Source organism: Pelodiscus sinensis, chromosome 27 (assembly GCF_052426305.1).
Source record: "Pelodiscus sinensis isolate ZL-2025 chromosome 27, ASM5242630v1, whole genome shotgun sequence".
Classification (NCBI taxonomy): domain Eukaryota; kingdom Metazoa; phylum Chordata; order Testudines; family Trionychidae; genus Pelodiscus; species Pelodiscus sinensis.
In genome coordinates this window covers 13,830,486-13,855,148 of record NC_143078.1, presented here as the reverse complement: position 1 = coordinate 13,855,148, position 24,663 = coordinate 13,830,486, and the positions used below count along the sequence as shown (strand labels likewise).

At 57.2% G+C, this 24,663-nt stretch overlaps 2 protein-coding genes across 7 annotated transcripts; one reads left to right on the top strand and one right to left on the bottom strand.

Moving 5' to 3' along the window:
* Window positions 1–103: 103 nt before the first annotated feature.
* Window positions 104–15,403, bottom strand: LOC102457089 (uncharacterized). Its single transcript, XM_075910245.2, has 6 exons — window positions 15,231–15,403; window positions 8,700–8,817; window positions 5,921–5,980; window positions 5,318–5,479; window positions 4,766–4,850; window positions 104–1,927 (listed from the first exon to the last, which is right to left on the bottom strand). Exons 1-6 carry the CDS (start codon window positions 15,389–15,391, stop codon window positions 1,671–1,673), a joined length of 843 nt encoding a protein of 280 aa, XP_075766360.2. The 5' UTR covers window positions 15,392–15,403; the 3' UTR covers window positions 104–1,670.
* Window positions 15,392–24,433, top strand: TMEM9 (transmembrane protein 9). Of its 6 annotated transcripts, none has more exons than XM_075910239.2 (6): window positions 15,392–16,085; window positions 18,208–18,353; window positions 18,904–18,995; window positions 19,691–19,799; window positions 20,438–20,569; window positions 20,771–24,433. In XM_075910239.2, the coding sequence occupies exons 1-6, from the start codon at window positions 15,860–15,862 to the stop codon at window positions 20,918–20,920; spliced, it is 855 nt and encodes a 284-aa protein (XP_075766354.2). In that variant the 5' UTR covers window positions 15,392–15,859; the 3' UTR covers window positions 20,921–24,433. The 6 variants fall into 6 exon arrangements, with proteins under 6 accessions (XP_075766354.2, XP_075766357.1, XP_075766355.1 ...); XM_075910242.2 differs by having other exon boundaries at window positions 15,962–16,085; window positions 18,278–18,353; XM_075910240.2 differs by having other exon boundaries at window positions 16,001–16,108.
* The last annotated feature ends 230 nt before the right edge of the window (window positions 24,434–24,663 follow it).

Below are 24,663 nucleotides of genomic sequence, written 5' to 3'. Positions count from 1 at the left end.
GCTGCAGTTCTTGCTGCAGCACACCCCGGGCTAGCAATCCTATGTGTGTAGCACGGTAATGCACTATTACACCACCTGTGTTTAGTATTAGTGGTCCGGGTGATCACTGGCATCGAATTTTATTTGTAACGCTATTTTGACACATTTGATTTAGTTTTCTTCTCCCTGTATTTTGCCCCTGCAAAATCTTTCCTGTCCACGTTTCTGGCATATCCTAATTTCAAAGCTATCCAATTGGCATGGGCTAGATTACACTCCCCCAGACTTTCAAACCAGCAATAACAAAGAAGCTACAATCGTTTGAATAATGTTGTTATGGAAGAATTCTGAACACATCATGGATAGGCCACATCCTTGACAAAAGAGTATTGGAAGTGACCAAACTCGGCAGGCGTGAGTCTGAGATCTTATGGAAAGAAAGGTTCCGTTCGTCGGGCACATTTTAAGGGCTCAGTGCTTGATGCATGTTTACAGAAACAGATGGATCTTGGACGGACAATGTGGCCTTATGGGTGGATCAAAAAGGACTATTCACCTACAAAAAAATTAGCAGAGCATTGGACAGAACCAGCTACCACGGTGCCAAACCTCTATTCGCCACATTACAGGAGCTACCTTTCTTAGAATATTTAATTGCCCAATTTCGTTTGTAATTGAAAATTCATCTCGGGTCCAGCTAATTATGGAAATGAAGCTTGCCGTTCCATAGTTGGGTCTGTGTTGAGTTTGGCAAGTAAAAAAGTGGAAGATGGCAGCCATCTTTTGCAAGAGGTCCATTCTTCGTGAGTTTCACCCGCTTCTGAGTGAAAATTTTCAGCTATGAAAAAGTACGGCCACAAATCAAAGAATCGTGGAAGACGGAGTTTGGAAGGGACTTAAAGAAGTCATCTATCCCAACCCCCTGCTCAAAACAGGGCCAGTCCCAACTCAATCACCCCAGCCAGGACTTTGTCAAGACGCCCACGGACTCTAAATATTTCTCTTTAAAAGTTAAGTCTTTGCAAAGATCTACTCAACCGAAGGGGCAGGAGGATGTGTGTGCAGCGCTCACATATGCCCATATTGGGGGCCAACCCCATCTAGACTGACAAGCAGACCGGTGAGTAGCTTTAATGACTTAATTAGTGGCCCAAATATGAACCCAGGAACCTAAAGCACTTAAGTCTGAACTATTGGCACAGATGCTTCATATAGAAATGTTTCTAGGGCCGCTTTCAGCCGCAGACTAGAATTTCAGAGGCGAGGGTCTGGAAGGAATCGGATCACCCAAGAATTCACATGAAAGTCCCCTCTATGGCACAGCGACAATCCTTAGCACTTTACTGCCTCGAGTGCTGTGCTAATATTAGTGTATTAATTCCCAGCTGAAACATCTGAGCTTCTTTCCCAGCTGGCTGCCTGCCTGCTCGCTACCTGGCTTTATGTGCCTCTTCAAGTGAAGACAGACGTAAGAAACATCAGCAGAGGGGGAGCCACAATTCGGGTCAGACCTGGGCTGGAGAACAGGTGCATTAAATGCAGACAGGGGTCTGTGAATTGCCCTCTGCCAGCGGGCTGTTTCTTTGGAGTCACCTGGAACATGGATAAATCACGGAGCAGACGCTGGGGCCCAACAGCACAAGCTGATGGCAACTCCTCCTGCCTGACAGGGCGCTCCAGAGCCCGTTTCTTCAGACAGCGGCCAGGGACAGCCTGGTGCCCTCGCCCGCTCTCAGCTCCCCAGTCAAACAGGCTCTGTCGGCCGCGTCGCTGTCCAGTTTGCAGATCAGCACCGGGATGGCCCCTTGGCTCTGGAGGACGATGTTGACGGCAGCCTGTAACTTCAGGGAGACTCCGCCGGTGGTGTCGTGCGGCAGGGAGGACGTGAGCACAGGGGGGTCCATGCTGCCGTCGGGGTGGATGGAGATGGAGCTCATCAGCCTGGCACCTGGGTGGGGAAAGAGGGCGGACATGTAGGTCAGGCCTGGCACAGAAATGCAGAAAGAGGAGACACATGGTGGCACTGGTACTATGGCAGCCCCTCCAGAGAGCGCCTGGCACTTTCCAGCTGGCCGAACATGGAGGAGAAACAGGACCAAGGGACGTTTCACTAATGGCTTGTTTCCAGCCTTATCCCCTCAGGCGCGTTTGCTGAAGGACCTGGGCTTGGGGCCAACGTCACCAAGCGCTGGGCTCTGGGCACATACTGGCTACCAAACAGGTGCTGCTGGGGTGGCTGCCGACACGTCCGCAGGGCAGTGGAGAGTCCGACTGGCGCCCTGTGCAGACCTGACCTAGCCCCACCGGGGAACTCCCCCTTCAAGATCCAGCTGCGGCTGTCAGTCTCCAGCGCATCTCAATTCAGGTTCACCAGATGGGCAAAATGAGGCATCTTGCTCTCCAGAAATCTGTCTGGGGGGGTTTCCCTCGCCCGTCACCAGTGTTCCCTCTAATCTTTTCCATCCATGTGCGGAATAAAGCGTTACATGCACAGAGGCATGTGTGAATGTGCACCACCAGTGGAAACAAAACCTAGCTGTGGGCGCTCTGACTATCTCCTGAGCACACGCTCCCAGGGAACGCTGCCCATCACTGCAGTAGATGAGTACCCTCACTACATGGAAGAAGGCTGGGACTAGCTCATCTCTGGGCAGGCTAAATTCCAAACAGGAAGACACGATATTGCATCTCACACCTCCCCCAGTGTCTTGGATGGGAACTGTCAGGAAGGCCACATCCTCATAGACTCATAGACTTTAGGGTCAGAAAGGACAATTATGATCATCTAGTCTGACCCCCTGCACAATGCAGGCCACAGAATCTCACCCACCCACTGCTAGAATAATCCTCTCACCTATATCTCAGATATTGAAGTCCTCATTTGATGTTTTAAAGACCCCAAGATGCAGAGAATCCTCCCGCAAGTGACCCGTACCCCATGCTACAGAGGAAGGCGAAAAACCTCCAGGGCCTCTGCCAATCTACCCTGGAGGAAAATTCCTTCCCAACCCCAAATATGATCCTCAGCTGGCATTAACTGCAGCAGCTCCATTGAAATCACCAGGGTGCTGTGGACGTGCACCGTCAAAAAGCCTGGCCCGTAAGCACAGGAGCTGGGCCACAGCAGACATATTTACAATAGAGTATAGCCATAGCCAGCCAGCAAGGAGATGAAATGGAGGGGCTCCAACAAGAGACGACGACAGGCTTAGGACACATTGGCAATCCAAGGCTGTACGTTAGAGGAACAGACCTGAGGACGTCCTAGTTACTTAACCCCCAAAGGGCGAGGTTATGCAGCTCCCTTTGCTTAGCAAGCCTTCCAGCACCAGCGGCTCTCCGGGTGCCCCATTCTGCAACCATCTCTAGGCTGTCACCCCCGAAAGATTCTCTTCTGTGAGATTCACGTGCGAGAGCGTGGGGACCCTACCCGATGCGAGGGAGGGCCCAGATGGGCGAAGCACTGGGGCATTGGTCTGAGAGCTCAGCACGTGCACATAGTCACACACAGCAAAGACTCTGTCGGCCGTGTCGCTGTCCAGATTTGAAACCCTCGACCCAAAACACCGCTATGGAACCCGATACTGGCTGAGCAGCCAAGTTTTGCAATGGGCCAAAGAGCAGGCTCAGGTCTTAAATGCCCTTTGTCTTAGGGGTACAAAACCAGCGACAATTTTCCAGTGTGAGCTCCCTTCTACCTACGCTAGCAATTCATGCACTCGATGCCGAACGGTGCTTGGTGACTATTAACAGGGATAGATTGTGGCTCATTTTCATCAGGTGACCTCTGGCTATGTCCAGTGCGGTCCATGACTGGTGCTAAGGGAATACAAATCAATAACAATACACTTCAGGTCTGATGCTTCTTTGCTTTGCACTTTATGCTTCATTTACATTTAATCAAGGCGGGTGGTAGCATTTCCTACCCCCTCTGCACAGGTGTAAACTGCTTGCACACCGGAGCAGCTATTACCTCACTCACTTTGGCTCTTGGGGTGTGTCTAGACTACAGGGTTTTGTCGACAAAACTCTACCTGCGTCTACACTGCCGCTGAGTTCTGTCGGCATAACGTTGACAGAACTCGGCAGTTTTCTTGACGGTGGTAAACCTCATTTTACGAGGAATAACGCCTTCTGTCGACAGAGTTCTGTCCTCAGAAGACATTATTGCATCTACACTGTCTTTTGCATCTACAATGTTATGTTGACAAAGCGGCTTGCTTTGACGACAGAACTGGATGTAGTCTAGACGCGCTTTGTCGACAGAAGCTTTGACGACAGTATCTGTCGACAAAACTTCTGTCGACAAAAGCCCGTAGACTAGTATCCTGGGACCGACACTGTTCAGAGGCAATTAAACAGGCTGTTTTTATGAGCCTGCACAATGCACGTTAATCAGTGCACCTGAGATGTGACAGAGCCCTCCGGCTCCTTCTCTCTCGCACCATTCAGCCAACACCAGCAGCATCCCCTGACATGCCAGTCCTGGGCCCCTAAACAGCTCTCCTGTTTGGAACCCCTCAAATCCAATTTGTAGCCCTCACCCTCTTCCATCCCTGCATTCATTTGGCCAGACAGAAGCCACCCAGCTGTACTTGTGCGATAAAGTCTCAACGGTCCCAGAGAGATTCCGCTGAAACGACAAAACTCTTGTGAGCGACGCCAGGATAAAATACCGACATGACGGCGAGTGTATCAACCCCCAGAACCCGACAAAACCATGAACAGAGCTGGGGGGAAGGGCAGGAGCTGAATCCATTTTTAATTCTCAAGCCTTACACTATACCTGGGGTATCAGGCGGCCGATCGTAGATTCCATCAACATCGGTGAGGAAAACAACTCGCCGGGGGGAGAATTCCCTGGACAGAACCTGCAAAATTAAACAGCTGAGCCACAGAGACTCTATAGCAGCAGGTTCCCTTGAATCTCAGGGACGGCTCCCAGGTCCGTCTCTTGTGGGTGTTCTTCCCACTGCTGCCTCTGCTGGGTCTACACCACCACCTCTCCCAGCCTTGGCCTCCTCCCCATGACCCTGAGCACGGTCAGAATCCAAAGGCTCCATCCAGCCCCAACCACGTGGAGGTAAGGAGACAGGCGGACGGCCCAGACCGGGCACCACTGCGTTAGGTCACAAGCGCCTTCAGTCAGGAGAACCCCCCCTTGGAGCTTCTGCAGGACCTGGGCCTGTTCCCAGGACACTAACAAAGCGGGGGAGGGGGGCGTCTAGTCGCCTGTTGGCAGCGTCGCCATTCCCGGGAGATTCCCCTGCGGACTCACGGGCTCTCCCAGGGACTGTCAGAGCCCCCCCCCCCACCCCTTGGGGAGCGGAGATCCTACCTCGATGATGGTGTCCCCGGATAAGATGCAGCAGTGCTGTTCGGAGTCTAGGGCACAGTCCCCGTGCACCACCGGGACGTAGCCAGCATCCAGAGCATCCCTAATGGCAGCAATGCCAGCTTGGCTGACCTTCCGGCCTGCTGTCCGCCAGGCTCCAAAGGGCTGCAGGACGGACCAATGACTTACGTTGACCCCTGCCGTGATCTAATACCATCGCCCAGCTGTGTGCATCTCTCCTCCCACCCCTGCAGCTGGGAACCGTGCAGACACCCCCCCCCCCGCCTCATTGGAAGGTCACGCTACGCCCATTGGCCTCGCTGGCCCCAGTGGGGTGGCCCGGCATTACAGAATTAACCAGGTCTCAGAGTCTTCTATCCAGCAGCCAGACTCATAGCCTCAGTATGTCCTGCCCACTGCCCCTCCCGGGGTTCAAACCAAGGCTTCCCCTGCCCGGCCTGCCACTCTCCCAGCAGAATGTGGGGAGAGTTGGAAGTTGCTCTTAGCCTCTCTCACAGCTCCCCCCCCCCCCAGCATTGGGCACCGGACCGGTCCCTTTCCGCAGCGAGGACGAGCCCTGGGAAGCAGCGAAGGGATGCCACTTACCGAAATGCCCACGGCCGGGACGCCGCACTGCACCAGCTGCTCCGTCACCAGGTGGTTCAGCTGTGGGGCAAACCAGCACCATTCCCATCAGACAACGTTGCTACGAGCCCCCCTCGCCGCCGGCCGCATTGGTGCAATACCCGGGGGAAGGGCACGAGCCAAAGCAGCCCCCTGTTTATTAGTGCGGACTCACCAGGGTAGCCACACGGCAGGAGTCTCAAACTCCCACCCCGTGAGCCATCCCTGGCTGTATCGATTGCGCAATCCAGCCTGGGACTCACAGTGGGTCTGGGGGGGGCTGTCTGTTATCAGCCCCAAGCTCCGCCCCTTCCCACCATCGCCCCGCCCTCCCCCTTACCCCAAGGACGTAGCTTCAGGGATCACCGGCGGGGGGGATGGACTGGTGTGATGTGGTGGCTCATGCGGAAGCAGAGCACCTGCACAATCGAGTCCATTGGCCCCTTTTCCTTTGTTCTTTTGTGGTTTGATGCACAAACGGACTAGTGTGTAAAACGGCGGTGCACTTGGTCAGCTTTGCCCGTGTTTCATGGGATCCTTCCCAGGTTACATTTGACTTGCTTGTTTCTACCGAGCCAGATTTTTACTACTTGTCAGACACTGGGCTCTTCAGACAAACTGACCTATACAGCCCGCCCCCCCTCATCTTGTATCAGCTCTCGTGTGTATTACAGGCAGTGCCCAGGGGCTGGAGAAGGGAGCTGGGAGCCAGGACTCCTGCCTTCTGTTCCCAATTCTGCCACCCTCTTGATGTGATGCCTTCCGCAAGCTGCTTATCATAGAATCATAGAGATGGAAGAGACCTCAGGAGTCATCAAGTCCAGCCCCCTGCTCTAGGCAGGACCAATCCCAACTAAATGAACCCGGCCAGGGCTTGGTCAAGCAGAGACTTAAACACCTCTAGAGATGGAGATTCCACCATCTCCTTAGGTAACCTATCCCAGTGCTTCACCACCCTCCTAGAGAAATAGTTTTTCCTAATATCCAACCTGGACCTCTCCCACCACAACTTGAGCCCATTGCTCCTTGTTCTGCATCTGTCACTACTGAGAACAGCCTCTCTCCATCCTCTTTGGAACCTCCCTTCAGGCAGTTGAAGGCTGCTCTCAAATCCCCCCTCACTCTTCTCTTCTGCAGACTAAACAGACCCAACTCCCTCAGTCTCTCCTCGTAGGTCATATGCTCCAGCCCCCTAATCATTTTGGTTGCCCTCCGCTGGACCCTCTCCAATGCGTCCACATCCTTTTTGTAGTGGGGGGGCCCAGAACTGGACACAGTACTCCAGATGTGGCCTCACCAGAGCTGAATAAAGGAGAACAATCACATCTCTGGATCTGCTGGAATGCTCCGAATATCCATTAGGCTTCTTGGCTACAAGGGCACACTGCTGACTCATATCCAGCTTCTCATCCACTGTAACCCCCAGGTCCTTTTCTGCAGAACTACTACTTAGCTGGTTGGTCCCCAGCTTGTAACTATACTTGGGATTCTTCCGTCCCAAGTGCAGGACTCTACACTTGTCCTTGTTGAACCTCATCAGATTTCTTGTGGCCCAATCCTCCAATTTGTCTAACTCTCTCTGGACCCTATCTCTGCCCTCAAGCGTATCTACCTCTCCTCCTAGCTTAGTGTCATCTGCAAACTTGCTGAGGGTGCAATCCATCCCCTCATCCGGGTCATTAATAAAGATATTGAACAAAACTGGTCCTAGAACTGAACCTGTCTGTTGCCCAGGTTTCTCGCATTAGAGTACAAACACCTCAGATAACCAGTTGATCACCCTGCCTTCTCCATTCGAATCAGGGGTCCTCCTTTCTTGCTCGTTCCTCTTTGCATTTCCTCCCGGTATCCGACTTCCCCACTCCCCTCAGGGTTTTGGTCTCTGTCTCCAACGAACCTAGTTTAAAGCCCTCCTCACTAGGTTTGCAAGCCTGCCCGCAAAGATGCTCCTTTCTCTCTGGGTTAGGTGGATCCCATCTCTTCCTAACAAGCCTTGTGCCCAGAACAGAGTCCCATGGTCAAAGAAACCAAAGCCCTCTCTGCGACACCACCACTTGCGCTCCGAATTCTTGGATCCTTCTTCCCAGCGCTACATAATCCGCAGTAACCCGCTCAAGGTCATTCTTGGCCGTATCGTTAGTTCCCACTTAACCCTGTGGTGCCTCAGTTTCCATGAGGATAACGCTACTGAACTACCTCACAAAGGAGGGGTGCGGCAGGGAGGCTGAATTAATGAATCTCTGTAAAGTGCCTTCAGTAGAAATTGGACCAAGAGAGAAAATTCCCCAAAGTTCAGGAGCATCTTGGGATTTTGGCTCTGGTGGCCCTATTACTCCTACTGAAATAGAGTCAGGTTCAGAGCCAGCCCCACGGGCCTTTAGGTGAGGGGGGGGGCGGCTCCGTGCCCGACGGGAGGGCCATTAGCAAAGTGAAAAATTTAATTGTCTGGGTCAAAACAACTTTTTGTTTCAGAGAGTTAGATAACTGACAGCCAGCTGGGACACTGATTTGTTTTAAAGGAATGTCAAATGGGACCCAAACCATTTGGCCAGCCTCAGTCCAAATCACAGCTTGGTGAAAAATTCGGAGATTTCAGCTTTTTGTCCCAGGTCAGGAAGGCTGGGGAGGGGGAGGGGTCTGAAATCTCATAAACCTGTGAGCGTGGGAAACGCCCTTCCCATCCACCTCGACTAAGTGCCCCTCCCTGGGGGTAAGGGATGGTGGTTACCCGCCGCTCAGGGAGGCATGGGGTGCTGCCTACCTTTGTCACGGAGAGCCTGGTCAGGCACAGCCCCTCTCGCAGGGCTTTGCTCCCGGGCGAGCCCGCTGGCCACCCCGAGGCCACGCCACTGGCCCGCGCCTGGAAATGCCCAAAGGAGCTGGAATCAGGAAGAAGAGGCTGGTTATTGAAGCCAACCTGGGCTCCCCCGTGTCTGCGGCTTCAGGGGGCCGCAGGCTTTACCCAGGCCCGCCTTTGAGAGACGCTAAGCGGAGAGGAAGACGCCAAGTGAATTCAGTTTCCTCCACTGGCTCCCCTATTGCCTCCGCAGGAAGCCTGCCTCACTCCCAGAGCCCTCCCCTCTACATTCCTCTTTCCCCCTTCGCGAGCAACAGAGGACCCTTCCCCAGGTCTGGGTCCCTCCTCCAGCTAGCCCTGGTCTTTCCAATCCCTTCCTGCCTTCCCCACGCATGCCTCTTGCCGGCTCGAGAGCACAGCCAGGACACAGCAACGGCCGAAGGCAACGGAGCAGCAGCAAGACAGCCCCACCCCAGGGCGCCAACGGGAGGTGGGACGGCCAAGACGCGCTGTCACGAAGGATCAGTCTTCATCTAACCAGTATGAAAACTGCCCCGAAAATCCCCGGCTCCCGCAGACTCTCTAGGCCGGGCGTCCTGTCTCCTGGGATGACCCCAGCGGCCAGGCCCAGTGCGCGGCGTGCGAGGCAGAGCACCCGGGGATGTTCCACCACCGACAGCCAGGAGGCAGAAAGAATAGCCACGCCTGTTACAACAACCCACGGGGTCAGGGGTGGTGGGGGGACAGAGGGGGAGTTGCTCCAGGCCCTGCACCTGGGCTTGCGTGAGTGGGGGACAGCGCTTGTCTCAAGCTGAGCACCTTTCAGTCTGCGGCTGTTTTTGAGAACACAGCTGTGATCCCTTGAGACAAAGACCAAGTGCAGCTCCCCCACCCCTAGCCCTGCCCTTTAGCCAAAGCCTCCTGCCCTTTACAGCACCCTCTGAAGCATCCAGCACCTCCAAGCGAGACTCATTTGACTCTAAAGCCCAGCACGGCTCCCTCCCTCCTGCTCGTACACAGAGCTGACCTTAAAGTAAATAAACACAAGTGTCAATGGGTCAGCTGTACACATTCACGGTTTTAAACTCCCAAGCGTGTTTCCTTCAAACCTGGCTTATTTCGTAGATTTTGAGAGTCTGAAAAAATCGAGCCAAGTCTGGAAATTACATGTGCCATCTTAATCCTGATCCCACACTCGGGCCCTTTGCACCCTTCTGGAACTTGTAGGATTACAACCTCACAGACAGCAGCAAAGCAAACCCCGACAGCTGAGAGGAGAATGAATTTATCTGGGGTTTTTAAGCACTTTTGTTCCGTTTTTTATTCATATGTAACTCAAATGCCTGGGAAACGGTTAGGAGAAAACAAATCTGAGTTAAAGCTCAAACACCTTGACTTGGCGCTTCAACAAGACAACATAGCATCAGCGAGGTCAAGATGACAGAGCCAAACCTGGCACTTGACACGAGAACGGTTCCTGCCTGCAAACAAGTCTGATGAATGAGGGGACCTAGCTCTCTTCCACCAATCTTCCCTGATATCCTGTAGTTAGAAATTGTAAACTGCCCTCTCCTATGGCCAACAGCCACTTGTGGGGCTGTAGTCACTCGCCTTCCCCTCTGCCAGCCTCAGGAAAGGTTCCTTTGCTCGGCAACAAACATTGATGAGCATTTTATACCGTGCCACAGGGCCCAGCGTCTCTGAGGCTTGTGTTAGGGCTCCGGACCTTGCAGAAGGATCTGCTCCAAGAGACTGATGGGAATCCAGACTCCCTCCCTCTGCGTGTGGAGGACTGCCAAGGTTAAAGGGATTGTGGCGTGGGTGGAGGGTGTAAATTACCCCTGGTGAGTTTTAACACCTCTTTATATAGCAACTTATCAACAGCGGCTCCTGCTTTCTAACAGGCTGGGCTGCCGGGGATGATGTGGCCAATACAGACATAAACGGAAGCAGCAAGTGTCCCTCATGCTTAAGAAAGGCTGCAAATGGAGAGAATGCAAATGACCACCCTCCCCATGCTCCCTGCCACCCCCGCTCGGCTTGCCGGGGTGGGAGGGGGCTTTGCTAAGCCCTGTTGCCATGGCTACTGAAATAGCTGCAGCCGTTTTCGTAGGAGAATCTCATTGGACTTTGAAGTCATTAGTGAATTATGCCTGAAAATACTCTCCAAGTGCAGTATCATTAGCCACGTTTGTCTCAGTTTCCCACCTGCCAGAGACAACAACGTATCAAGGGCTAGAATCCAGGAGTTCTGATCCTAGGACCCTGCTCTGACCACTAGACAACATTTCCACCCAGGTCTGGGAATAGAAGCCGGAGCCCTGACACACAACTCCATTGCCCTACTCACTAGGTCCCCTCCAGAACCACAAACAGATCCCAAAGATCCAGATGGCTGGGGCCTTGCTCTGACCAGGTCACACTCCCTTCTAAAAGTTACAAGTGCCAGGGAACTTCATTGACTACTCAAATGACGCTCTGTCACGGCACAGTAAAGTCTGTACTGAAAAGCTTGGCTGGAAAAATAGTCAAGAGAAATTAAGTTTTCTGGTGGGACCCCCCTTGTCTGAGGCCTTGTCTACACTGGCAAATTTTGTCACCAAAAATTGGTGCCAAACCTGGAGAGAATTCACATTGCAACACGAAAAAAGTGACGACAAGCGCCCAGTTGCGGTGACAAAAACTTTCCACTTCCGTGCCCCTCCCTTTATTGTCGATGATCACGCAGGGTATCCTCCAGCAGGGTTTTGCTGAGTTTATTGGACACCGGGATGTTTCCCACAATGCCCCATGAGCCACTCTGGCCAGTGTTTTGAACTCCGCTGCTCTGCAGCCACATAAACAGGTAAATAGATGCGTTCCTCCCACCTGCAAACCCTGGAGAACTTTAGAATCCATTTCCTGCTGCCTGGCTCATTGTGTGGCGCACCTCATGGCGACTTCTCAGGGAAACGAGGGCTAAGCACTCAAGACACCCACAACATTGTGTTTATAAAGAACTGCATGCAATCCTGGGTGGAGACCCCAAGGAGGGGGGGATCAGGTCAAGGGTCTGTTGCCCCAGTCAACGCTTCAAGCAAAGAGCTAGGGAGAGGTGAGTCAGAACAGAAGCTGCTGAGCGCATGCTATTGTTCACGGAAGAGCAGCGGGATGAGGAATGGGGCTGAGCACTACTGAACTCATTTCACTCCAATTCACCGAGCAGCCGCCCAATGGGAAGGAGACTGAACAAGCCCAGTGACAAAACTCTTCATCTCAAATCCCTGAGCCATCTGCTGCCTTGTCCTCAGAGGCTTTTTGCCTTAGTTGACGGAGTCCATCAGCCGGAGAGCGTGCCTGGCCATGAACAATGGAGCGACTGTTCCTCCCTGCTTGGTGTGTTCCCTGTCCTCCAGACTGTGGCTGAGCCACAGGTAACCAAGCCCCATGCAGTCCCAGCGGTAAGGCCAGCACCCCAGGATTCAGCCTCGGAGGGCAGAGGCAGCTCACTCCAGTTCTGAGGCATTATGGGGGAACATCCAGCCCAGGGTCCTGTCTGCCAACAGTGGCCAATACCAGATGCCCGAGATACACAATACCAGATACACAACAGGTAATCCTCATGTGATCCCTCTTCTGTCATCTGTTTCCAGACAGAGGCTAGGGGACACCATTCCTACCCAGCCTGGTCACTAGCCATTGACGGACCTAACCTCCATGAATCTATCTAGCTCTTTTTTGAACCCTGTTGAAGTCCAAGCCTTCACCACATCCTCTGGCAAGGAGTTCCACAGGTTGACTGTGCGCTGAGTGAAGAAAAACTTCCTTTGTTTGTTTTAAACCTGCTGCCTATTAAAGTGTAGCGGGCATGTTCCTGGGTGCTCTGAGAAGTTACCAGACTCTCAGAAAGTGCTTTATTTGCTTCTCACCCTCCCTAAAGCAGCTGAGGGATGTTATAACCAGGCTCTCGGCAGCACTGAGTGCACTCAGCCAGACTCATGAGTGGTCAGCAGCTCTGGAAAAATCACATCCTTGGAGCTTGATCCAAAGCCTATTGAAATGTGTCAAGGCTCTCCTAGAAAATTGGGCCTAGGGCGGTTATGCTAAGACAGACCGAGAAAAGTCCAGCAAAGAGTTCTGGGTAGTCCCTGAACAAAATTTGAGACATGAGTTGAGCAAGGCCCTACTTCAAATGCCTGCCTAAGCTACAAAAAATGAGATAAGCGAACAGCTGCATTTTTGTACTTGCTGAGCTGAACAGCTTGCTTAAGGAACTGATAAGAAAACTCCCTGTCTCCTCCTTGTCTGGTACTCGCCTTCTGTCTTAATAAGAAAGTTGCTGATGTATCAAGGCCACCTTGTATAGTTGGCAAGGTATGCACCCATGCTAGAAGTTTCTAACTAACAAAGGGGGGTGGGTTGCGTAAGTAAATAGTCTACGACGCGACAGAACTGTCTATATAACCCCACTCGTTATAGAAATCGGGTGGCTGGATCTCGGTAGAGACGGGCTGCTCTCTATTGTCCTGTGCACTCTATTGAGTTTTGTGATTAGACCTTGCTGGTGTTGCCTGTCTCTTTGCAGTCAAGACAATGAACTGAAGCCATCTGGGTTAGAGTCCCCAACACCTACAACCTCACCCCACCCCACCAGCTAGGGGGCTGCCTGCCCTACAACCTCACCCCCACCCCACCCCTACAGCTAGGGGGCTGCCTGCCCTACAACCTCACCCCACGCCACCCCACCCCTACAGCAAGGGGGCTACCTGCCCTACAACCTCACCTCATCCCACCCCACCCCTACAGCAAGGGGGCTACCTGCCCTACAACCTCACCTCATCCCACCCCACCCCTACAGCAAGGGGGCTGCCTGCCCTACAACCCCACCCCACCCCTACAGCGAGAGGGCTGCCTGCCCTACAACCTCACCCCACCCCACCCCTACAGTGAGGGGGCTGCCTGCCCTACAACCTCACCCCACCCCACCCCACCCCTACAGCAAGGGGGCTGCCTGCCCTACAACCTCACCCCACCCCACCCCACCCCTACAGCAAGGGAGCTGCCTGCCCTACAACCTCACCCCATCCCACCCCTACAGCTAGGGGGCTGCCTGCCCTACAACCTCACCCCACCCCACCCCACCCCTACAGCAAGGGAGCTGCCTGCCCTACAACCTCACCCCATCCCACCCCTACAGCTAGGGGGCTGCCTGCCCTACAACCTCACCCCACCCCACCCCTACAGCGAGGGGGCTGCCTGCCCTACAACCTCACCCCATCCCACCCCTACAGCAAGGGGGCTGCCTGCCCTACAACCTCACCCCATCCCACCCCTACAGCGAGGGGGCTGCCTGCCCTACAACCTCACCCCACCCCACCCCACCCCTACAGCAAGGGGGCTGCCTGCCCTACAACCTCACCCCACCCCACCCCTACAGCGAGGGGGCTGCCTGCCCTACAACCTCACCCCACCCCACCCCACCCCTACAGCAAGGGGGCTGCCTGCCCTACAACCTCACCCCATCCCACCCCTACAGCTAGGGGGCTGCCTGCCCTACAACCTCACCCCACCCCACCCCACCCCTACAGCAAGGGAGCTGCCTGCCCTACAACCTCACCCCATCCCACCCCTACAGCTAGGGGGCTGCCTGCCCTACAACCTCACCCCACCCCACCCCTACAGCGAGGGGGCTGCCTGCCCTACAACCTCACCCCATCCCACCCCTACAGCAAGGGGGCTGCCTGCCCTACAACCTCACCTCACCCCACCCCACCCCTACAGCAAGGGGGCTGCCTGCCCTACAACCTCACCCCATCCCACCCCTACAGCGAGGGGGCTGCCTGCCCTACAACCTCACCCCACCCCACCCCACCCCTACAGCAAGGGGGCTGCCTGCCCTACAACCTCACCCCATCCCACCCCTACAGCGAGGGGGCTGCCTGCCCTACAACCTCACCCCACCCCACCCCACCCCTACAGCAAGGGGGCTGCCTGCCCTACAACCTCACCCCATCCCACCCCTACAGCGAGGGGGCTGCCTGCCCTACAACCTCACCCCATCCCACCCCTACAGCGAGGGAGCTGCCTGCCCTACAACCTCACCCCACCCCACCCCTACAGCGAGGGGGCTGCCTGCAGCTGCTCCTCTCCCATATCCTTCACCTCTCCCACCCCGCCGCTCTCACCCCGCGGGTGTCCCCGTAGCCCCCCCAGGGTGATTCCTATACTGCCTCTTGCTGCTCCGCGCCCGCCGCGGGATCCGGTTCTTCCGGGCCAGCCAACCCCAGGCCCGTCTCCGGGGCCGGGCTCACTCGGCTCGTTGCTGAGCTGCTCCCCGCGCAGGCTGGGGCGTGGGGAGGGGTCTGACCCTTCCCTTGCACCCCGCCCCTGGGCAGCAGCTGGGCGGGGCAGAGAGGGGAGCCCCAGGAGGCGGGGGGGGCGCTCAGGGGGGCAGGAGCTGGGGAGGGGGGCAGGTCAGGGAGGCAGCAGGAGCCCCCGGGCCCGCCCGAGTCCTACCCGGCTCCGTGCACCACGATGCAGCGCCCCGCGCCCGCCGCGCACAGCCCGCGCACTAGGCTCGCCGCGCGCTGCAGGGCCGCGGGCCGCAGGCTCTCCAGCCGGTCCTTGTGGGTCAGCGCGCTGCCCCCCAGCTTCACCAGGCAGTCCGCCGCCGCCATGGGCCTGCCCCTCCGGTGACATCAGTCGCCAGCGGGTTAACCCTGCCCGCGCCGCAGCCCCGCCCCGTCCCTGCGGGTGCCTGAAATCCGCCTGGTGCGGGGCCGGGAAGCTGCCCCTAGCCCCATGGGGAGCAGGGTACCCAGATCGCTGCACACGCCGCCCCGTGGGAGTGGGTCAGGAGCCGGACCCCCCTCCCCGTGCAGATGGGAGGAAACTGAGGCTGGGGAGTGACAGTGACTTGCCCAGGGACACACGCAGCGTCTGTAGCAGAGCTGGGAGAAAGCAGAGGCGCCAACAGGAATTCACTCCCTGCAGGCCAGAGGATCAGACTGGCCAGCGTGACTGGAATTGCCCCCTCTGGATGCTCGGGCAGCGGGCAGCGAACTGAGCGTCCCTGCAGTTTCCAGGAGAGGCGGCGCCTCCGCCTGGCCCCCGCCCCTGATGAGCGACACCCGCCGCCCTGCAATATGGCACTTGGCCCTCGGCTTCAGCCTGCACTTTTACACGAGCCCTTCCCATGCCGCAGCTCTTCCAGGGTTGAGAAATGCACCGCGGCCCCTTCGCTCCGCCCTCGGCCGGGCTGCTGGCTGGCGGCGGGTGATGTCTGTCATGGCAAAGCGCGCAGAGGACCAGCGCCGGGAGCCAATCCGCGTCCAGGGAGCGTGCGGCGCATCCTTGCGGGGAGCGGTCTAGGTGGGTACCAGTCCCGCGGCCAGGTGAGTCTGGGGGCTCGTGCAGAGCGGCCCTGGGCACGGCGCTTGGCATCTGGCTGGGCAGCCTGGATGGGGGCCGCGGTGCCCGCCCCGGGCCGAGCCGAGCCGAGCCAGCGCGCCCCGCAAAAGCAGCGATGGATGCGAGCAGCATCCTAAGCGGCCCATTAGCCTGTGTTAGGCCCCCCCTTGCTCAGCGGGAGCGGCCGAAGCGTAGGGCGCAGGCGGGGTCTGCACTGGATGTCTCGGAGCATCCTGGGCAGCGTGGCCTTTGCTCAGGTGAGTTTGCCGAGAGCTGTCACCTGGGCCCGCAGCCCGGACAGGCCTCCGAGCCGCTCTGCCAGCCTGCGTGGAGATCCCCCCAGGCGGATGTCTGTGGCCTTGCAGGGGAGCAGCCTGGGCCTGTCTGCAGGGAGGGGCTGCGCTGCAAGTCGCTGTAGCCCCCCTTGCGTGGGGGAGGCTCGCCAGCGAGGGGGCAGAGGGTACCCCCTGACTTGGAGCAGTTCCCACTGCAGACAGACTTGGCAGTGCAGTCCAATGGTTCACAGCACCTGCTCATAGTGCCACAAGCCCCTCTGCAGCCACCCAGCTGCCTGCAGGAGGAGGGAGGGAGGAAGGGGAGATGGGATGCTCACGAGGGCCCAGCCTAGCCTGGGAAGCCAGGAATCGCTGCTTCCCCTGGCGGAGCAGGCCGGGGCAGTGCTCCCTTTTTAGAGCGGCGGGGGCTGGTTTCGTGTCCGAGGAGTTATGACCCCATTGACACTCCCCCCTCCCCTGGCAAGTCTGGCAGCATTTCCTCCTGTTAATCCAAGGGGCCGGAGACCGAAGGGTTAATAGGCTAGCCATGCAGAGCCCTGCTCCAACATAGGTAGTTCCTCCCATGGATGTAGCAGCGTTCCCTGGCATCTGCCTATCCCTAGCACGGACCGGCAGGACCACAGCCTGCCCTGTGTTCAGCTGTACGCACAGCACAGCCTGGCACGTACACCTGGAGCAGCCTCCTCCATGCCCCCTCAATCTGGCTGAGTCAGGAGCCCAGCCGATGCCTCCTTAGAGTCCCAGCTATCCGCTCTTCCCACTATGCTCTACAGCCTCCTGCGGGTGCACGAATGTTTCTAACTTGGCCCTCTGGGGTCCCTGCTAGCAACCCCCTCCCCAGCAATACGCGAGCACTGCACGGTCCAGCCGCTCTGTCCCGGGGGCTCCAGCTTCCCTACCAGATGCCCTGGCGTTGGCAGCCCTAGGAAATAGCAATGGATCTTGAGCCTGGAAGTGAACGGGAAGGGGAGCCAGTGGGCGATGGAGCAGGGCCGGATCTCCAATACATGCCAGCCCGTGTCAAATGCAGCTCGGTGCTGCTGGGTCCCTGCTCCAAAGTCCAGCAATGCCATTGGAAAGGCATCTGGAGGCTGGATCAGTAGGGAGGGAAAGTCACCGCTAGTCTGCCTCCAGCCCAGTGGGGGGTGGCTGGTCCAGTCTCACTTCCTGTCCTTCCTCTTGGCTGTCCCTTGATCCTTTATAGCCCCAGGAGCTGCCCCACCTTAACTAGCCACACTGGGAGCACCTGGTAGGGGGCACAGGACCTGTTTCCTTAAAGGGGCCACCCCGCTAGTGACACAGATGCTCAGGAGGCAGGTCCCCTTGCTCCCATTTCTCCCTGAGACTGGCTTCAATTTATGTTTTTACATCGTTTTTTTCTGGAGTCGGAGACTCGAGGCGGATCATGCGTTTGAGATTTTCTCCACAAGCGCAGGGACTAGGGGCTAGGAAATTCCCTCGTCATCCCAGGACTCCAGGAGCTGGGACCATTTAAAAAAAACCCTACCCCATATTGCCAGGCTTGCCACAGAGCCACAAAGGTTGGAGACACTACTCTGCTGCACCCGGCGCCTCAGTTTACCCTCCTGTCCTTAGCTCCTCTTGTCTAATTGACATTATAAAAGCTCTTCATGGCAGCTCCTGGCTCTGTGTACGTACAGCACCTAGCACAATAGGCCCAGAGCTGGGTGTTACTGTAATTTAAATACTAATCTCCTGCTGTCTGGGGTGGGGGAGTTTGGGGAAGATGAAGGAGATGAAACCTGCAGCTCGGCTGTCCCTTTCAGACGGGAATCCTTCCCCGACACCCTCTTTTCCGTCCTTGTTTCATGCTCCGGGGATGTTGGCACAGCGCAGCTGGGAAAGTATGAAGATCCTGTGGCTGGCGGCAGTGGTGTGGTCTGTCCTAGCACCTCCTGCGCAGGCCAGCAAGGTGAGGGGCGGAGAGTGGGGAACAGCTACTGATGCACTGACCAGCCTCAGGTGCCATTTGCGACTGAGACAGGGTCAACGGGGAGTTTGGGCAGGAAAAGTAGCTGCTTGTTTATGGGAGTTTGCCGACGTGGCGGATATTAGTAACAAAAAATTGGCTTGTGTGTGTTGGGGGGTGTATGGCATTGCCTTTTTCTAGATGGAATTGGAACTGCTTACCTTTGTGTCATAGGCCCTATACTACAAACAGCTGGTGGAGATTCTCCTTCAGCCTGTGCTTTTAGAGCTGGAGGATCTAAGTTCTAGCCCTGCTGCCACTGTGAAGCTCTGAACGGCCATGGTAGCGGGCAATTCAGTCCCTAGAACAGTCTGTTTAGAAAGCATCTGACTGAAAAGTGGCTAAGGGATTGTTGCTGTGAAAAAGGCAGAGCAGGAAGGAGAGACCTGAAGTCAAGTCGTCCCCTTTTGGGGAACATCTTGCCCATGCCATGGGGGGGGGGAGGGAAGCTCCCCGAAGAGCGGCTCACGTGCCAACTCCTCTCCCCCCGCAGAGCTGGGAGGACATCCGCTGCAAGTGCATCTGCCCCCCCTACCGGAACATCAGTGGGCGCATTTACAACAAGAATGTGTCCCAGAAAGACTGGTGAGTTGCTCTCCCGTGGGGTTCCCCTGGCAAAGCATTGATGGGCTTGAACCTGGAAGCTGGGTCTGGAGCGGGCGCCCCTCAGGTTTCCAGGTTCCCTCACGGCACGTGTTTTCTAGACCTTTAATCATGTGTGTTGCTCTTCTCTCGACCCTCTCCAATTTCCCCACGTCTTTCTGGAAATGTGGCCCCCAGAACAGGACACAAGACTCCAACTGAGGCCTAATGAGCGCAGAGGAGAACGGCAGCATGACATCTCATGTCTTGCTCACAACTCCTGTTAAGTTGCAATCTGGGTCGAACAAAGAGCCTTGAGTTTCAGAGAGCAGGCTGTGCCTCATCCAGTGACCTCCTTGTGCTCGTACTCAGGCTGGGTTACACAACAGTGTATGTTCCAGCCTCCTCCAGCCCACAGGGTGAGTATCGGGGCACCCAGAGCTCCAGGCTGCCGCCTGAGCTGATCTGAGCTCTCTCCCAGCTGCAGTAAGCACAGAGGAGGCTCGATGCCGAGGCTGCCGAATGCAGACAGAACTGATGGTTCTCGCTGGTTCTCCAGCCAGCTATTGGCACTGCCTAGCCTCACCACTAGGTTTCTCCACAACTGCTGACCATGCTTTGGGCCCCAGGACCCAGGCGCCTGTCAGCTCAGCCACCAGCCCCATCCCACCGCTGACACCAGCTCTTTTGGGTTGCAGCAACTGCCTGCATGTGGTGGAGCCGATGCCCGTGCCGGGGAACGACGTGGAAGCCTACTGCCTGCTGTGTGAGTGCAAGTATGAGGAGCGCAGCACAACCACCATCAAGGTACAGACGGGCCGCTCCCGCCCTGTGCCATGCGTCCCTGGGCAGAACCACAGGGGCTGGGCATGGGACTAAGGAGAGCGTGTGAGGTCCCAATGCCTGTTCTCCATGCCACAGGGGAGGAAGGGATCCACGTGTGGATTCTTCCTTGTCAGGCTGCTTGGGGAGGGGCATAGAAAAGACTTTTATACCCCTCCCCTTTTACACACCCCTTCCCCTCATTGGCTGTGGTCTGGGGGTGGGGAGACAGGCCCCGCCCCTCCTATCACCAGCTCCCTTCGTGACACCCCCAGGTGCCTGCTCTCAGTCCTGCCAGCCACCCTGCGGGATCCTCCCCCCAGCTCCCAGCCAGCCCCCGACCAGCCGGGAGGCAACCAGCCTCCAGGGAGCTGGTGGGAGCCAGGCTGGGATGGGAGCCTCAGACTGCAGCATGGCAGGGGCCCCTCCAGCCTAGGGTCCTGGCCGCAACAGTGCCCTGCCTTCCAGTGGGTGGATAGTTATGAACGGAGCTGCCCATTGGCTGGTGGGGCCCATCAGTCGGTGGGTTGCTCTGGGAGGAGGCGGGGGGGTGGGGCAATGCAGCCCTGCAGCCCCACTGACAGCCCGGAGCCCCCTGTGACAAGCTGCCGCCACCCCTGCAGATCATCATCATCATCTACCTGTCGGTGGTGGGGGCGCTGCTGCTGTACATGGCCTTCCTCATGCTGGTCGACCCCTTGATCCGCAAGCCAGACGCCTACGCCCAGCCCCTGCACAACGAAGAGGACAGCGAGGTACGGACCCTCCGCAGCCTGCGGGGCGACGGGGCTGCGGGCGGGGAGCACGCCGAGAGGAGGAGAGAGAAGGGCTGGCGGGGACCCCCGGGGTCGTTGTGCCTGGCACGTCTCAGCTCTGGCGGCAGCTTTGCTCTGTCATTGTCCCCCTCCAGCCTTCCCCACTGACCGCCCGGTTCCTTCCCTCTCTCTGCATGGCAGGAAGCCCGCTCCTTGGGGGCAGCCACGCCTCCCGCCGGCGCCCGAGCCAACACGGTGCTGGAGAGGGTGGAAGGAGCCCAGCAGCGGTGGAAGCGCCAGGTGCAGGAGCAAAGGAAGACGGTGTTCGACCGGCACAAGATGCTGAGCTAGAGCCGGCCAGGCCTGCAGCGACGGGCCGCGGGGGCAGGCAGCTGCCGCATCGATGGGCGAGGCCGATGTCTGTCTCCCCCAATGGGCCCCCCCAGTGTTCGGTTTGCACTCCCCACCCCCCGCCCCTCGGTGTAGTGGCTTTTGCAGAGCAACCCAGGCAGCCTGCCCCTGGGAGCCCCCTGCCCTCTGTGCAGCCTACATGGCGCCCTGAGCTTTGCCCAGCTGGCGATCAGCCCTCATATGGCCCCAAATGAAGCCCTGGGCCCTTCCCAAGGAGATACCCCGGGCAGAGCCCACGGCTCCTGGCAGGCACTGCTCCAGCTTGAGCTGCAGTTCTGACACCCGGCACTGCCCGCTGGGACCAGGGGTTCTGCTGCCTGCGCCTGGCAAACACGGGCCCCAGTTTCACAACTCCCTGGCCTGCATTTGGCTCTTTGCCCGCCCCCTCCTGAAGCCTGTCCTCGAAACAGCCTTACGCAAGGGCCCGTCTCCCTTTGTCTGAGCTACCGCACAGCGCCCTGGAGCCTAGAGAACCGGGCGACGCTGGGTTCAGCCCGTTCCTGGCTTCCGCAGCGCCAGAGCTCCAGCACATGGCTCCTGCCACGCCTGCGAGGCCTGTCCGCTTGTCAGGGCCGTGACGCCATGTCACAGAGCCCCCTGGCCTGGGTGCTGCGGCCCCGGAGAAAGAGAAAGAGCGGTCCCAGAGCCTTTACTGCCAGCCAGGGCTCCTTTCACCGAGTCAGTTGTTCCATTTTCAGGCCTGTTCACACTGGGCCCAAAGCAGGGCCCATGGCCTTTAGGGTTAAAGAGACTTTGCAACAAAGGCTTCACTGGGCCAGGCAGGTCTGGAACCTCAGCCCCTCCCGCTGTCCGGATCACTGAACCCTGAACAGTCCCCAGAGAATCTTTAATGGGGGTCTTTGCCTCTGCCCATACCTTGCTGGGCATGAGAAAGCCAAGGGATTCACTAGCCTATTTATTGATGTTAGTCCAGTTGGTCCCTGGAGAAAGTTTGCTAACCTGAGACCAGTGTGTGAGTTTTCATAGAATCATAGAACACTAGGACTGGAAGGGACCTCGAGAGGTCAATGAGTCCAGTCCCCTGCCCTCACGGCAGGACCAAATCCTGTCTAGACCATCCCTGATAGACATTTATCTAACCTGCTCTTAAATATCTCCAGAAATGGGGATTCCACAACCTCCCTGGGCAATTTATTCCAGTGTTTGACCACCCAGACAGTTAGGAACTTTTTCCTAATGTCCAACCTAAACCTCCCTTGCTGCAGTTTAAGCCCATTGCTTCTTGTTCTATCCCCAGAGGCCAAGATGAACAAGTTTTCTCCCTCCTCCTTATGACACCCTTTTAGATACCTGAAAACAGCTATAATGTCCCCCCTCAGTCTTCTCTTTTCTAAACTAAACAAACCCAATTCTTTCAGCCTTCCCTCATAGCTCATGTTCTCTAGACCTTTCATCATTCTTGTTGCTCTTCTCTGGACCCTCTCCAATTTCTCCTCAACTTTCTTGAAATGCAGTGCCCAGAACTGGACACAATACTCCAACCGAGGCCTTGTTGTCATGTTGCATCTCTTCTTCAAACAGTGTCACGGGAGTGGTTGTTTGCTGAACACATTTGCTGCAGAAAAAGTTAAACTCTTCTCGGCTAGGTTGCGGGTACTTGGTTTTCCGAGCAAAATTAATTGTATGAGTGTGGGGGAAAGGGGCAAGGGGGAGTGTGGGGGGCTGGACAAGTGGTACACAAATTTCCGTGTTCACCCAAGCTGGGTTATTGGGGCCAGCGTGCCTGGAGCCCAGAAAAACCCCATCAAAAGGCTCACCAGTGTTTTTCTGGGGCTAAGCTGCTCTGGCAGAATGGCACACCAGGGATAAACATGGCCCCACCCATCTAACAGGCTTCTTTGTCGAGCGGTGTCCCGGTGGGTGCTCCGCTCTCGGTGTTGGTGTCCCCGTGCCAGCAACTGGAGATTTTTGCACCTGTCGTTTACAAGCTGAATTTCTTTCCTGGACTTGCATCAGCATCCTCAGCCTGACATTCAGCACCGACGCCCTCCCCCGGAGCGAGAGTGCCGCGTCGGCACAGTAAATCGGTCGTGGCTGGCCACGGATAAATACCCCGCCGATGTGGTGGCGTGGCTGACGCTGTGGATCCAGCTGGTGGCCGGACAGAGCCTTCTGCTGCTGTCTGCTGACGGACGGACTCCTTTTGAGTCGCGCAGAAGCGTGTGCTCTGTGCTGAGGCTCCAGGCTTCTTCCACCAGGGCAGCCTGCCACTTCCTGCAGCAACGAGGCGACTCCCTGGGGAACGAGGCCTCTGAAATGAAACAGCGGCCCAGCTGGTGAGCGCAGGCCCGGTGCTAGAACGGGCCCCTTGTCCCGGGTGATGCGCGCTCGGAGGAGTGGGGAGCGTGAACCCGAGCATCAAACAGCCCTGGGAGTTCTGGGAGCCCCCGGTTCCTGCCAAAGGGCACTTTCTGGGAGAGACCCTCCCCCCACCGCAGTGCCCCCCACAGCTGCACAGAGCTGCCCGGCTTACGTCACTTGAGCACCTGGCCCGGGGTAGACAAATGCTGGGACCTGGCAACAGAACCCCCCAGCCAGCGCCCGGGGGTTCTCCAGAGCAGGCGGGCGTGTTCCCAGCGAGGGCGGACTGGCCAAGGAACGGGGATAGTTCAGATCCCCCCAGCCCTAGTGCATGACCCACGCCCTGCGCCCCCAAGGCTGGGTGCCCCAGACCACACCAGTCCGGAGGGAATTCGATCCCCCACGCCGGCCCCCTTGGCACTGCGTTAGCCAGGCAAACAGAAAACACTTTGCTCCAGCCCCCAAAGCAAACTTGGCTCCCGACTCGAGCGCAGATGCCGGAAGCAGGGGTGCTGGGAGAGTGGCTTGAAGTGGCTTCTCTCATTCCCAGGGGTTACAGCACCCCCACTCTACAAATTGTTCCAGCACCCGTGGGTGCCAGAGCTCCTCTGGGCAGTCCAGCTCTCCTCCCCGGGCTCACACAGCCTTGGCCCCCCATGGTGAGTCTCTCAGGACAGCTCTCTCTGGCCTTCTGGTAGCTGGTGTGAAGATCCCCCTCCCTCCAGACTTCTCTGACCCCTGGTTTGAGAGCAGCAAACCCCTTCCCTAGAAGACGCCATTTCTAGCTGAGTCTAGCTCTGTGAGCCAGGCTAGCCACATGTGTTTCTACTGGTGGTGCATATTAGGTCAGACTATCTAGCCCTGGGTTCCCCTTCCCTGCACGAGGAGAGAGAGGAGCCGCCAGGCCAGGCTCGCCTGCAGCCGCCGCGAGGGACGGCTCCCCGGGGTGCTCCGGATGTGTTGAGGGGCCGGAGCGTAGCGCAGCTGGCTGGCTGCCCCAGGCAAACACCTGGGAGCAGGAGAGAGGCAGCGCGCTGGGTGCGCCAGGGTCCAAGCTCCGCGCGGAGCGGAAGGAGGGTTTCCCAGCTCTCCTGGCGCTGGTGAGACAAGAGGCCGGAGGGAAAGGGGAAGGGAGCGGCCCGGTGGCGGTCCCAGCGGGGACGGCGGCAGGCGGCTTGGACCATGGAGCGCAGCTGCCCGCCCCTGCCGCAGCAGGAAGCGGTGGAAGCCCGGCTGGACGATCACTAGGACTTCACCTGCTCTTATTTTATTCAGAAAGCCAAGAGGTAAGGGCAGCGGGAAGGCGGATCACCCCCCCACACACACACACAATCCCTGGGAGCTGCCTCCCCTTGACACCC

Coding starts and splice junctions, on each gene's coding strand:
- LOC102457089 (XM_075910245.2), bottom strand. CDS start 15,391: ATGGCGGCGGCGGACTGCCTGGTGAAGCTGGGGGGCAGCGCGCTGACC. Junction 5,480..5,920: donor TCCCGGCCGTGGGCATTTCG/GTAAGTGGCATC, acceptor TCCGTCCTGCAG/CCCTTTGGAGCCTGGCGGAC. Junction 4,851..5,317: donor CCGGGGACACCATCATCGAG/GTAGGATCTCCG, acceptor TTAATTTTGCAG/GTTCTGTCCAGGGAATTCTC.
- TMEM9 (XM_075910239.2), top strand. CDS start 15,860: ATGGCACTTGGCCCTCGGCTTCAGCCTGCACTTTTACACGAGCCCTTC. Junction 16,086..18,207: donor CCTTGCGGGGAGCGGTCTAG/GTGGGTACCAGT, acceptor TGTCCCTTTCAG/ACGGGAATCCTTCCCCGACA. Junction 20,570..20,770: donor ACAACGAAGAGGACAGCGAG/GTACGGACCCTC, acceptor TCTGCATGGCAG/GAAGCCCGCTCCTTGGGGGC.